At 33.6% G+C, this 15,499-nt stretch overlaps 2 protein-coding genes and 1 long non-coding RNA gene across 5 annotated transcripts in view; 2 read left to right on the forward strand and 1 right to left on the reverse strand.

Moving 5' to 3' along the window:
* The window catches only part of LOC101891263 (docking protein 1), a 104,154-nt gene extending 99,857 nt beyond the window's left edge, over window positions 1-4,297 (reverse strand). The window contains exon 1 of one of the 3 annotated variants that reach the window (XM_059118469.1): window positions 4,256-4,297. In XM_059118469.1, the coding sequence (XP_058974452.1) occupies window positions 4,256-4,282 (27 nt within the window). In that variant the 5' untranslated portion in view covers window positions 4,283-4,297. Of the gene's footprint in view, window positions 1-856; window positions 1,072-4,255 lie in introns of those variants that run through there. The other 2 variants (XM_059118468.1, XM_059118470.1) reach the window with 2 other exon arrangements.
* On the forward strand, window positions 669-2,148 carry LOC131800780 (uncharacterized). The gene is made up of 2 exons (XR_009341537.1): window positions 669-827; window positions 1,963-2,148. It is a non-coding gene; the product is annotated as an uncharacterized LOC131800780 (long non-coding RNA).
* Window positions 4,298-10,115: 5,818 nt separating the features above from the next.
* The window catches only part of LOC101890389 (ceramide synthase 6), an 87,313-nt gene continuing 81,929 nt past the window's right edge, over window positions 10,116-15,499 (forward strand). Inside the window, exon 1 of the mRNA XM_059118471.1 lies at window positions 10,116-10,421. Coding sequence (XP_058974454.1) covers window positions 10,237-10,421 — 185 coding nt within the window. The 5' untranslated portion in view covers window positions 10,116-10,236. The remainder of the gene's footprint in view (window positions 10,422-15,499) is intronic.

Raw genomic sequence — 15,499 nt, forward strand, 5'->3', positions numbered from 1 at the left:
AGCCTGTGTGGGACATATCCAGAGGAGAAAATCTCAAGCCCCTGCCGAAGGCCGGCTATTTACAAAAAGTGTCAAATTTAGAAAACTTTTGTAATTCCAACGACAGCTACGCGAAATACACCTTTTTTTACTAAAAAACATAATTTTAATAAAGTAGTTAGAATCGGGTTGTGCGGATTGAAAGTCCCATATCTCTGGACCCGAAAAATGTATTAGCACAAATTGTAGCATTTTTTGGACTTTTTGGGGGTTTTATAAAAATCCTGGTCCAAAAAATCGGTAATTTGACTATAACTTCCGAACCTTGACCACTTCACCCCATCATGTGACCACATGTTGGATAGGTATTTTTATAAGCTACCTATATCGGGTAATAGGGTCCGTGTCCAGGCCGGGTCTTGAACCCGGATTTTCGGGTCAAAAATCTGGGGTCCCGTGTCCGTCCTCCAAGAAAAAAATAGTTTCCCGGAATCAGGGTAAAAATACCTACCTCTTGAATTTCGAAAAATTCGAAGAGTTTTTACTAAACTAGAGTTGTTCCAAAATCTGCAACTCACTTAGGGAATAAAATAAGTTTTATTACATATATGTTATATTCTGGGTTGTCATTAGTTCGATGATCAGTATATTAGAAAACACAAGTCGAATTGCCCACACACCTTTTTCCATAGGTTGCTCCTATTGCATACAATTTAACATACTTATTACAATAATAGCAACTATTTAGCAACAAAATTTGTCATGCACAATAGAAAAATGTAAAGTTAAATACAAGTTTTGCAATTTCTGGTAAATTGACGTTTTCGCAGTTTACTCACTCTTAACAGGTAATTATATTCCACAATTATTTGCTTACTTTTTTAGAAATTCTATGTAGAGGAAATCCCGATTGTGTTGGCACATTTAAATATCCGGATAATATCGGCACTTCAGCGTCCATTGTTAAATCTTGCTCATTGAAACATAAATAATACAAAGACAATATATGAACTACGTTTCACACTCCCAGAAAATTCTGCATATTCAAAACAAACAAAACTCGATGGCAAAAAGGCTTGCCACACTGTTAGACTCAATAAAAATGACTACGTTATGCTAGGAACACAATTGGAGCGAACGACGAATTTCGCCCTACGCGGCGACAAAATGAGCCGCGAAAATTCGTCGTATGGAACACAATACCGACGAAATTATAAAACAGCTGATGAAGTCGTTTACTTTTTGCTCATTTGTTGACTACAATGAATTATACAAGAACACATAATTCTTTACGTTCTCTATTATAATTTCACTTATGTCCATCTTCTCTATTATAAATTCACTGATATCCATCTTCACTCAGGCGCAAGTACACAAATAAATAAACAAATTAATTATGTTTTTTTATACGAGTAACAGATAGTAGAGTGACCATAACAAATTTTAAAGTAAAAAGTAACTTTATTTACTATAACACATAAAATTCGTACAAGTATGGCCACCTTGTACTGTTTTGTTCGCCGGTCGCCGGCGTATGAAATAGAAATAAAGCTAATTGAGTTCGCGGCGACCGACGAAATTTTCGCCGGTGCCGTGATTGTGTGCACTTCCATATACACATATGTGTTTTATTTTTGACGACGAACATACGCCGCGAAAAAATTCGTCGTTCGCTCCAATTGTGTTCCTAGCATTAGGGACACATTAATCGATTCTTTTTATATATGGTCTGTTTCAGAACCTGCAAGAAATTACTAGTTTAATCATAAAGAAATAGTTTTTTGTCGTAGTAAAAAGCTCTTGGTCTGTTCTAGAACTGCAAGAATGTAAATGTTTTTACTTTCATTTTATCGAACAAAAAAGTGTGCATGACTGGTAGATTCTTGCAGGTTCTGGAACAGAGCATTTATATTCCTGGAGTTGGATTCTTAATTTATGAAAATGTAAAATTATATATCTTCATTTTTTAATGTTTCATTTCAGATTTTCCTGGAACAAGAATTGAGGCCCTGGAACAGAGCATGTATAAAGTGGACAACATGGTAGAAGAATACAGATAGTCACATCGACACAGCTGCTGGGACAATGAACTGCCGTACCAATTTTGAAGTTGAAATATGTATATCATAACAACTTCCGTTTGGTGTCGTGCATGGTAGAAGAATATAGGTAGACGCATTGACACAGCTGCTGGGACAATGAACTGTCAAACCAATTTTGGAATTGAAAATGTTGAATGAAAAATTATTTAAATTTGCAAAAATTGTTGAAAACCCCGAATTATAATAACCTCCGAATGACGTCGTATAAGAAAACATATTAAAATCTACTTATATTTTAAAGAACATTTACATTTTTTTGACATATCAATGCTCCCAAGCGTTGATGCATCTACCTGTATTCTTCTGCCATGGTGTCGTGTAAGAAAAATTATAAAAATCTACTTATTTTAGAAAACAAAAAAAAAAAACATTCTGGAGTTAAAAATAAAATATTTTCCATCTCTAACAGATGAGAGCATTTGTCGAAAAAATTAATGCAGTGCAAAATGGAAAAATGTAATAGAATTAAAAAAAATTAGTAAAAATGAAAATAGAACAGTGTTGCCATTTTTTCGGGATACCATAGTATTTTGTTGTTGCTGAATGGTCAGACTTAATTATTTTATTGTTGTTTTTTTATAAAAACAACGGTTGTTTATTAGTGGAGAAAAATGGTAATGTTTACCAGGGGGCAAGGTAGATGTACTAGGTAATCGCATCAGCCCAGCTGACGGCACCATTAAATGTCAAAACAAATTGTTGTAATGAAGAATTCGCCCTAAATGAATGCAACAACAAATTTGTTTATGTTGTCTTCCCTAAAAGTACCTTTTTATAATATTTCAAATAATTTAAGAGCAAGTTAAGAGTGAAACCAGTAACAAAATTAAAAGAAAATGAAGGAAGGAGTTTAGAATGGAGTGCAGCTTTAAGAATTAAGTTAGCCTCAATATCTACGATTCCCAAAGCACATCACGGAAAGTAGTGCAAGAATTCTACTCTTGTCATTTGCAGTTCCGGAAAACTTTCGGTTTAAACCAGTAAAATATAGTCATTATAAGTTTCTTGGTTTAAAAAATATCGCAATACTACAATTAATACTTAATTTACTCTTATTTGTTTTACAATAAAAACTTTTATTGCGACGTTCGTTTACGACGAGAGGCACACAAAATAAAATGTAAACAAACACCTCGTTTCTGATTGGTTGAAACAAATTTGCGCAACTTTTAAATGTCATGGCGAATCTATGTTTTTCGCCTTAGATGCCAATTTTGACATTTGAGGGGACCACAAAAGTTGCTTTGTTGTAGCAATTCGCCGATGCGGTTACCTGTTAGATCTACCTTGCCAGGGGGTAAGACAGGGAATACCTAGGTTTCGGAAAGAGCCACCAATCCCCATATCCCCCTGGGATATCCTCCCTAGGAGTTATTTTAAAAATAACTCCTATTTTTATCCAAGTGACAAGATCGTAAGCTCAAAAGAAGAGGAACCAAAGAATTACATAAAACTAAAATTCTTTTGGAAAATCTTACTTATGCTTTCGTTTTCCATGAACGAATTAACATACAGGCATGTCACAAAATCGTATCGAAATAGTTTGAATTTCGCAATTCAAAATCGTACATTTTATATTTTAGCTTTTTAGATTTCGTACGATTTAGTGAACCACGAATTCAGTGTAAATATGGAAATATTATATATTCAATATGGTAACATTAGGGAACGAATAAATGAGGAATCAAAACAAAACACATAATTAGAATACAATGTAAAAATGTAACTTGAGAAAAATATTCTGTTAATGAAAGTTTTTTGTGCAAAAAGAAAGTTCATTTCATTATTTTTACGCAATGCTGAGAGTTTCGATTGTTTCTGTAAATTGTACTGAAAAAATCCGCCCGAGGAATTTAAGAGATGATTCGGACCGAATTCCTGTGCGTGTTCCTAAAATATTAATTAATGATTATTAAACAGCATTCCCCAATACATGTTTCACATGTTTTTGTGTATTCTTCTTGTTTTGTTTTTTCGCTTTGCTTCAGTTTATTATTCGTATAATTAATTATAATATTTTTTTGTTTAACGAAAAAAGTGATTTGGCAACACTTTGTTTACAATTGTCTTCGTCAATTGAAACCATTAAAATTTGCTAATTATTTTGTATATTTATTATATTGTATATTTGTCATTAAGATAACATTTTTAGTACTTATAAAAATTTCACTTACAAAAACAAAAGTGGTAAACATTACCATTATTCTCCACTAATAAACAAATTTTGTTTTATAAAAACAACAATGAAGGGATTAAGTCTGACCCTTTTTGCAACAACAAAATACTATGGTATCTCGAATAAACAAGCCAACACTGTTCTATTAATAGACAAGGCACGGTCGACGAAGGGGTTTTTGTTGTAACAGACAAAATCAACTTACATGGTTATGCTCATGGTCCAATTATAAGGTCGACAAGTAAGACCAGCTGATACCTGCATTTTCTGTCAACATAATTTCAATTCGCCTGACAACTGCAAGAGATGTCAATAATACTTGTTTCATTTGTAAAAATATTTTTTACTTAATAAAGAAATTTAATTTACATTCAAAAAACAAAATTAAAAATATGAAAGAAAAAAGGTTTTTTGAATTTCCTCCATGCTGCTGTGGAGATCGCAGTATGTAATCTAAAGCTGCAAATACATAAAGTGCTTGAAGTCATGGCTAGGCATATTAATGTCAAATTATAATGGAAAACGACGGCAGGATTTTAGTGCGGCCCTGTAATCCCTTTATGAAACGTCACAAAACATGCCTAGCCATGACTCCAAGCTTCTTATGTACTTAGCCCTTAAGTGCTTACACTATGCAATTTAAATTACAGATTTATTACAGATTTTTGTATAGTCACGAAAATACACAAATGCTGGAGACACAATTAAGATCTCGCCAAGAATCACTCAACTGAAGCAAAAGAATCCTCAAGACGTGGCTAGAAAAGAATCAACCTTGGATGGAATTAAGTCATATACGTAAGGAGATCACTGAGAATATGTGTGCAGCTGTGATATAATTCGTGAAACATCCGCTTTTTCGTTTTATTGGAGGAGAAAATAATATTTTGAAAACACCTACCAATTCTATTATTTTCTGTGGCGTTATTTTAGAAAGCCTGTGTAGCTACGCGAACGACAGTTGTGGATACTTTTTCTCCCATGTACATTGGAAACTGTACGTTGTCCCTGTGTAGTAAATCAGGAACCAAGTCCACGTGTCAGCCTTTACATCAAGAACCTAGATCAAGCACCTTTAATAAATCCACGCCCCAGCCTTCTGATATAGATGTCATGTTAATCTATAAGCTTTCATTGCCTATATGTGTTGCATATTCCATATAGAGGGCGATAGAGATGGCCAAAAATTTTCTTGCCCCTAACTTTAGGACAAACAAAATTCCCCAGAGATTAACAGAAATATATTATTGATTGATTCCACTAAATCTAGACGACTTTAAAAGAAATAATAAGTCCATCCAATACATATAAGCCAGCCACGATATTATTTCCTTTTATTTACATTAAAACAATATTTAAAATATTTATTATCACAATTGATGTCAGAAATTCGCTGTAATATTTTTGTGTCGAGGCGAAATTATTTCTTTTTCGCTCTGAGACCAAATTTTGATAATAAACGTAGGTGGCAGAGTTGTATTTTTGTGGAATTCGCCTTCTGGTAGACCTTATAATTGGACCATGGTTATGCTATTTCGTTCATGTAAAACGAAAGCATAACAAGTGGAGAATGATGAAAATGTTTATAAGTGCGGTTGTAAGATTTAGAAGATTTTCCAAAAGAATTTTAGTATTATTTAATTCATTGGTTCCTTTTCTATTGAGCTTACGATCTTGTCACTTGGGTAAAAAAGTTTTTTGTCATAGAAGTTATTTTTAAAATAACTTCTGGGGAGAATATCTTAGACAAAAAAAGGGAAACCTAGGTATCCCTGCATTACACCATGGTAAATCTTACCATCGTTCTCCACTAATAAACAAACGTTGTTTTTTATAAAAACAACAATAAAGGGATTAAGATTGACCATTTTGCAACAATAAAAAAGTGAAGAAGCTAAGTACGAATTCATTCTTGTGACATACCTGATAAACATGTAAGTTGGTTTTGTCTCTTACAACAAAAGCCCCTTCGTCGACCGTGCCTTGTCTATTAATAGAACAGTGTTGTCAATGGTCAGCCTTAATCCCATTATTGTTGTTTTTATAAAAAAAATTAAATTCATGAATAAAAAGTATAATTTTCAGACGAAAAAAAATCTTAATATCTATCTAAACCATGGTACGTATCTTGTCCATAGAGTCAAATATGCGCACAATTGTAGAAACAAAAAAGCATAAATTTTGCGAATGTCTGTATCAATAACATTTTTTGGACATATCTTTTCTATAGAGTTGAATATTTCAAAAATATTAAAATAAATTAAAAATGTCAATATTTTCTGAAAAAGTGGAGAAGATGAACATAGACTAAATATAGACAACAAAAAGTTAGTTTTGTCATTTTATCCAGGCGGCTCTCAGCAAGTTTTGCATAGTCAACATGCTGATTAACGCAGTCGCTGTAAAAATTACTCCCGTATTTTTCAATGTCATCACGTAGAACAATGTCATTATAGAACAATTTTTAAATGACAAATATCCTATAGTTTATAATATTTTTACCATTTTAGAGTTACTTCAATATTCTCACCCAAACCCCTGAAACGATATAGACGACATCAATAAAAGAAAGTGAATTGGCAATGCAATTTACATTTACTTTACTCAGTCGAAATAATAGAGTTATCAGCAAGTAAAAAACATTAAGTTCAGGCGGGCGAACTTTAAATACTCTATTTGGTAAAAACGTTTGAAAAACTAAAGTTTTAGAGTAACCGGTTTCAAAAGTGTTCCACTTTAAACTGCAATTACCGGTGACATCGATTGTAGAATACAGTGATAGTTTACAAATTACAATAAAGTATGTGCAACCGTCATGGTGCTATACCAATTTGTGAACCTTAATCGTACATTTTTTCGCGAGGAGACAACAGACCTTTCACGAATTTTTTATTCTAAATTTTGATTTCGAAAAATGTTTTTACAGTTCTTTGTACCACCAGATGTGATGAAGCGGCTTTCTGAAATCTTCTGCCATGTTTGTGACCGAAACACACAACTTGACTACCAAGGTAGATCTAACAGGTAACCGCATCGGCGAATTGCTACAACAAAGCAACTTTTGTGGTCCCCTCAAATGTCAAAATTGGCATCTAAGGCGAAAAACATAGATTCGCCATGACATTTAAAAGTTGCGGCAAATTTGTTTCAACCAATCAGAAACGAGGTGTTTGTTTACATTTTATTTTGTGTCCCTCTCGTCCTAAACGAACGTCGCAATAAAAGTTTTTATTGTAAAACAAATAAGAGTAAAATAAGTATTAATTGTAGTATTGCGATTTTTTTAAACAAAGAAACTTATAATGACTATATTTTACTGGTTTAAACCGAAAGTTTTCCGGAACTGCAAATGACAAGAGTCTAATTCTTGCACTACTTCCCGTGATGTGCTTTGGGAATCTTAGATGTTGAGGCTAACTTAATTCTTAAAGCTGCACTCCATTCTAACCTCCTTCCTTCATGTTCTTTTAATTTTTTACTGGTTTCACTCTTAACTTACTCTTAAATTATTTGAAATATTATAAAAAGGTACTTTTAGGGAAGACAACATAAACAAATTTGTTGTTGCATTCATTTAGGGCGAATTCTTCATTACAACAATTCGTTTTGACATTTAATGGTGCCGTCAGCTGGGCTGATGCGATTACCTAGTACATCTACCTTGTTGACTACTTTAAAAGTTGTACTAACTAGCGAGGAACGGTGGGAAAAATGCCAATACCAAGCGTGCAAAAAATAAAAATAATGAACGTGAAAGAAACTTTAAAACATTAGTGTAGTTTTAAAATATAGTGTTGACTGCACTTAATGGCATATAAAACAATTCGAGTACATTCAAAATATATGTTTTTAATTAATAATATATGAAAAGGTCTCTTTTGCCTAAACAATTGAGGTAGCTTGTGCATTCAGTAAACCTATTTTTACTGTTCTATGAAACTCGATTCTATAGTTAAATACTGCGATTCTATAGTTAAAGTTGCCATATCAGAGTATCGGATACACATAGACCGGTTACTACTTCTTTCTAATAGAGAAAAAAATGATGTCGGACAAATAAATCTTTTTTCGTTATAACACGTTTCATTAAATATGATCTACCCGATAAGCAGAAGGTTAGACCATCTTTCCTCTATCTTAAAAAAAGTTTACGGAATTCATGTTGCCATATTTTATTATATTGATAATATGGCATACCAGCACAATTATTTCATATAAAAACTTGATAAAGCAAATAGTTTATTTTATATTGAAGAACTAAATTGAGGGTTTATATCACGAAATTAATTACAAATTAATTTGTTTATTTTTTAATAAACAATGAGGAAGCCACCGTTAAAAATATACAGTGACCATCAGCTGCATTTACAAATGATTGAAAACATATAAAAACGGCCCATACTCTCTTTTCGGAAATGGATCACCTTAGATTTCGAATGTAGATAACAAATTCGTTCGAAAGTTAACAATTTTGATCGTTTGATATTTACCTAACGGATAGAGACAAATGAAATAAAAAATATTGTAGAAAATATAAACAACGACAGAAAACGGAATTATGTATATATTATTTCAATGAAATTACTTAATAATAAATAATTAAATTACAAATCAAAATTTTAAATAATGGCTTATTTTTTATAAATAGGAGTTCATCTGACAGGCTCTTTACCTGAGAGTCGTCTGATGCTCCACCATAATAGCCCATCACTGCTCTTACTTACGCATATCAGAAATAATAGAGAGCATGTTAGCTAAAGGTAATGCGATTGAGCAACATCCTTCCCTCTATAAAAATATTAACTATAAAAACATATTATATACATATAGGCAACTATTACATTCAGGGTGTGTTACCATGCTTTGTTTGAGTGTCAGGCTGAAAAGCAAGTGCTCCCTTTAGATAGCATGACCTTTGATTTTAACTAATCTTGTCAATTTAGAATGTCCTCTTCATAGGAAAGAAAAAATCTAGACAAAAACGCATGAAAATATCCCAATGAAGATGAGAATATTGATTTTTTGATATTTTCTTAAATTTTTCCATTTTGTCACATTTTTGTCGCATGAGATATTTTCATTTTGACTTACAATATTGAATTTTACATTTTTTTATATTTTTACTCCTTAGGATATTATATACAGGGCACATTTATGGCCCGATCCTCACCAAATGTTGGATGGAGGTGGGGTTAGTGTCAGAATAGAAGCCAGATGTTTTTGGAGATGATCGCAAAATATTCAGGGGTACAAATGGACAAAAATTGAAAGTTTTCTGACACGTCAAGTGGGTGTTCGGTATCGTTCCTACCAAGCATATTTGATGGCCATCGGATAACAGTTAGCGGATAAAATTGGCCCCAATTTTTGTATGAAAAAATACCAAAATGTCTATTCCACCGAAATTCTGAAAGTGAATTCCAGACGAATTAAGAAATACACGAATGGCATACAACAATTCATATAGAGAAACCTTAATTTACAAATATTGTTCTGAATAACCATTAGCATGACTCTCTTTTCTTAAGCTTTAATATAGGGCAAATTCTATAAGAATATGCATTACCTAGGTCCAAACCATGACATTTTTTAGAGATGACATGTTTTTGAAGATCAGAATTACTAAAATATAAGAAAATTTTTGGACAAAGACAATGCTAAAAAATGCTAAACTAATAATTTCAAAAAGCTAAGAAAAATGCTAAATGCCAGATGAAACTTTTGCTGCTAAATACAAAAAATAAATGCTAAATTTAGCTGCAAAAATGCTAAAATGGCCGCACTGGAACCGACCTATTTTTTTACAACTGGTTTGTGTGTACCGACTACTCCAAGAAACAAATACTCGACACTTCTCAACTCTATTATACACCCATAAGTTATTCTAATCACGAATTATTGTGTTGTGGAATAAGTGATGATAGATATAATTCAATAGACGTGTTTGCGATAGGTAAAGTGTAGAAATATAACAGCACTATGGAAACATTTAAAAAGATTAGTGATTCGTTTTGGTCACCTAATGTGTGGCTTCCACCAAATGTAACATGGTCCGACATTGCTCCCGGCTCTCGCTCCGATGTCCAGCACGCCAATTATAAGGATCTTCTTTGGCCACTGCCTTTGGCCGGAGTTATCATGCTTATTCGATATTCCGTGGAAAGGTAATTATTATAAAAGTCCGACTGATAAGATAAATTAGTGTTAAAATCTTTGTTTCATGTTTTCATTTGTTCGTGCTTGAAGATTAGCATAATTGCTTTTATTGCATACTAAAGCATGTTGTTTTCCTACGACTTGACACGCCCATATAATTTCACATTAATCCAATTGCTGCAACGGTATTACTTTGCGTCATATGTAGTTTCATTAAAGGAATCAGCTGGTCACATTTGTCGGGAGTTAAATGTCTCATAAAAATTCGAAACAGAATGTTCTGATCGAAAATTTGTCTTACAGTTGTAATTGCGATTGCCTTTTTTAAGGAAGGACTAACCACGCCCTTATTCAATTGCGTACTCCAAAAACAGCCAAATGTGGCAATATTGACAATATCAATCAACTTAGGAAGGTATTAGGCGCACCTGCAATGCAATGATGGAATAAATGTACGTAATAGTTTACCTAATTATTTTATCAACAAATTGTTTGTTACCTTACTTTTATGGCAATAGTGGGAAAAGTAGTGATGTGCCGTTTTTTGACTAAAGGGAAAATTTTAAAACACCAAACCTTGAAGGTTCTTGCACACATAATTATTGTTATTATAATACCCTAAGCTACATTGCATCACAGCAAAAATTAATGGAAATGTTTCTATGTGATTTAATGATTTCCCTCGGTCATTTGCTTAAGTTCAGATGAAGAAATGAAAAATCTGACCTTTTCTTCAATTAAAGCAAACAAATTGTAAAATAACCGTTGTTACGTATTCTGACCTCCAACTTTGCGACCAGTAGTGGGATTCACTAACTAATTTTTTTCCCGACAAATATCAGGAACATTAAATTCGAAAATGATAGATTAACCAAATGATGTGTGTTAAATTTGACTTGCCGAAAAGTATCGTTAATTACCGATTTTATAAGCTTTTTAATTTTTGTTTATCATACGCTTTCCATTGTAAAATTTATTGTGATTGGTCGATTATCCGGTGCAATTCGCATAAAGATTTGTAAGTAAACCTACTTCCATATACACCTTGATCCGAGCAAATATAAATATATAGATATATGCCCTCAGGCAATTACCATTTATTTAAATATACTTTAACATGAGCTCTGAATTTTCAAACTGTTGAGCCATTTTGGGAAAGTACCGAAGGATTGGTCCAATATTGTTCATTTAATGTATGACCTAAGTCTGATATAGATTTGGACTATGTCGAACACTTCCTTCACTTTATATCACATATGTGATAATTATTGTAAAATGTTGACATGTTCGTGTAGTACCAGATATAGATGTGCGTGATAATAAGTTTAAATTGCACTACTTTGATTTTTCGTTTATTAACACTGGTTTTCTCTCAGAGTTAAATTTAAATTTAACTACATTTTAGTTTAAATAAAATAAAAGTTACAATAATGAAAATTATATAATAATAAAATCAAATCAATTTTGACATTCAAAACACTGCGCACATAAATACCTACAAACTGAAACAAACTAATAGAAAATGTTCAAGGATGCTCCTTTGTGATGTCCATATTCGGAAATAACATCAAAAATGCTCCTAGACCAAAAATTTTGATAAACCAAACCCATCTGGAAGTCCAACAGTGGTCCGACTGATATTTCACACGGTCACTCATAGTAGAAATTAGTTTGGGCCCATTGAGGGAAAATTGTTAAGGATTCACCTTTATGGTGTCCATTTTCGGAAAGAGCATCGAAAATGCTCCTAGACCACTTATTTGGATAAGCCAAACCCGTCTGCAAATCCAACAGTGGCCCGAAAGAAAGATGTAAATGTTTATAAGTTCGGTTGTAAGATTTAGCAGATTTTCCAAAAGAATTTTAGTTTTATTTAATTCTTTGGTTCCTCTTCTATTGAGCTTACGATCACGTCACTTGGGTAAAAAAATGTTTTTTGTCATAGAAGATACTTTTAAAATAACTTCTGGGGAGAATATCCCAGATAAAAAAACAAGGGAACTGATGAGGATTGGTGGCTCTTTCCGAAACCTAGGTATTCCCTGCCTTACCCCTTGTTAAAAATTATCATCGTTCTCCACTAATAAACAGACGTTGTTTATATAAAAACAACAATAAAGGAATTAAGCCTGACCATTTTGGAACAACAAAATACTATGGTATCCCGAACAAACAAGCGAACATTGTTCATATATTTCATTTAGCTAGTTTTGTTGAAATCTCACAGAGTAATGTTTATGTACCCCTCGAAAGAAGTGGCACAAGGATGACTTCAACGAGTTCTGATTTCAAAATCGATTGATTCGGATCCACGTCTTGCCAATTTATCTGCTGATTCATTACCAGCGATGTTGCAATGGTCTGGGACCCAACAAAGCTTAAAGAATGATTTAACTTTTTCCAGAGCATTCCAAAACAGCCAAAGATCTAATGATAGTTGAATTTAGTACTTTCAAAACCGCTTGACTACCGAAATATATTGTCAGCGGTCCGTTAAGTTTATAATTTATATTTACCATCAGCTCTACGTTTTTTCTGACTGCAATACGCCGCAGCCGTTGTTTAGCTTGAAGGAGTTCCGGATATTCCCCCACCCGTTCCACTTTGATCCATCGGTATAGACTGCTATACAGTTGAAAAAATGTATGTTCATGGTCCAGATGTCCCTGCTAGGTATGTGGATGTCTAGTGATTCGAAGTTTAGCATATGTGTTATGTAGTCATTGGCTATAATCCGACCTCCTATACTCCACATACTTTAAAATGGCAGAATGTCCAAAAGACTCTACAAATAGTTTTAAAAGCAACAAGTGTCAATGAAAGATGCTCATAATGTGCAAATGAGACAATGTGTGGATGATTTTGCTATATTAGTAAGACAACAACTTAATGAACGATTTGACCAATGTATGTATGTATATGTCCATAGGGTGATCGGTGACGTGCGGTCGGAGTTTGTTAATAATTGTCTCTGGCTTAGTGCGAATTTTTTGGTCTGTCAAGCAAATGTGGAAAGAATGCAAAATGAAACAAGTGGCATCAGAAAGAAAATGTAGGAAATGGAGCGTGAGAGTCTTACTCGTCAAAGGAGTTTGAATCGGGTTGATATTTTAATAAGTGGGTTGCCGAAGGCTGTACGCAATCTGCAGGAACCTGTTATAAAGATTGCGAAAATTTGTAATGTGGAGCTTAACCCAAACGATATTCAGCACTCTTGTTAAATTTTTTGGTGGAAAAGCAGTCCTGTGAAATTCAACTCAGTTCACATGAGAGATGAAATTATGTAAAATTACCACCAGGTAGGCTATATTGCTTTGAATGATGTGATCAATAACCATATCGCCTATAGGGTGTTACTTATCCGGCTGCCAAGCTTGTTTTCAAATGTCGTAGGAAACGAGAAAGTAAGAAGATTCAGAATAGAAATTCACAATGACATGCCAAGAGTCAAAATTCGCTCCCGAATGGTTTTGTTAAAACCTTTGCTTCAAGCTGCTCTTTTACTTGTTTTTTTTTTTTTGACTGTGATGAAAGTCAGAGTATGTAGGTCGAACCCCTCTTCTGTTTCTCGGCAGCTTGATGGGGAAGTCAATCTTGCTGGTTCATCAACGACTCTTTAAATATAGTATATTTACTAATTTTACAAACATACATATGCCATTTTCAATTATTTTGAAAATTTCGTATGTTGTTATGGTAGGACACCAATGACCTATGTATGTTTCATTTAATATATCATACATATCTTTTTCAAGATACGGCTTTATGATTTCTAGTAATTTATGGTAAATTGTTTTGCTACGTTCATCTTTGAGTGCACTAAGTGATAATTTGAATGTTGGCCACTTGCCGCAGTTTTAATCTCATAATATTTGAGAAAACAGTCTTTTACACGTGATAGGGGTAGGGGTAGTGGTATCGGACTATAGATATTGTCAAACTGATCGGCCTATTCAGAGAGATGGTGGTGTGGCTTTATTTGTTTTGAGGGCAATTAAGTATAAAGTAGTGTTTCAAAGCAGTCAGTATGGGAGTGCTGAACGTTTATTTGTGGAATTGCTGTTGGGTAGACGGAAGATACTTCTTGGTGTGGTGTATCTTCCGAATTTAAATTGTAAGGCTTTTGAGCGTGATATTAGTTATTTGGTGGATCGGTATTCTGATGTCATTATTATGGGTGCCTTTAATAATGATATCTTCTCGTTTCTTCGGTTAAGGTAAGGGATTCCTGCAGTATGCTCCCAACTCATTTTAGTGCAGTGCACAGCTCTACTTCACTCTTGCACTTTATTGTCCTTAATAACGTTCGAAACAAAAAAATTATTGTTGTTTTTTTTTCAATCAGTTTATTTGTCTTTTGAAGGTGTCTTCCCTAGCGAGTGCCAACAAACGAGTGCTTCATAAGTTAACTCATAGTCTATTTGATAATATGCGGTTTAAGCTCCTAGCTCTTTCTTATAAAGTTCTTGCATGAGAATGAGCTCTGTTTTAGCATAGACCATTACCGCGTCACCATCTTGATAGTTTATCAATAGACCCTTGCATTAGATCTATAGTTTGTAATCAGCAGAACTACACCGTCTGAGTCAGGACTTTAGTTAAGTTCCAGATCTTTTTATATACCATTTATCAAAAAAAAAAAAAAAAAAAACAGACTAGTGATGATTCAACACCTCTGTGCGGTGTACCTTTATTAACCCATCTCCTGACGGCGCACTCCTCTAAGCGTGAATTAATGATTCTGCTACTGAGCATAAAATCGATCCACTCACCGAGAAGTAGAGATTTTAGTAGTGCTCTCCACAGTACTAGAATGTGCGATACACGCAATCACGCCTTAAATATCACCTCCAAAATCGGTAGTATTAACGTCAATGCATTCTGCAGTATGGCGATCTTGGTTTTGGGAATTCTTACAATCCTACGTTGATCGATAGTCATTGACATTTTCTATAGACTCCGTGAAGCAGATCCATGCGTTTCGTTTGGCTTTCTTTATCTCACTGTTGTACTTGTTGGAGGCAGCCTTATATGCCTCCTACACCGTAGAAAGTTTAATCGTCTACGTAATTTCTTGACATTTCTT

This window comes from Musca domestica, unplaced genomic scaffold, assembly GCF_030504385.1.
Source record: "Musca domestica strain aabys unplaced genomic scaffold, Musca_domestica.polishedcontigs.V.1.1 13, whole genome shotgun sequence".
NCBI classification, from domain to species: Eukaryota; Metazoa; Arthropoda; class Insecta; order Diptera; family Muscidae; genus Musca; species Musca domestica.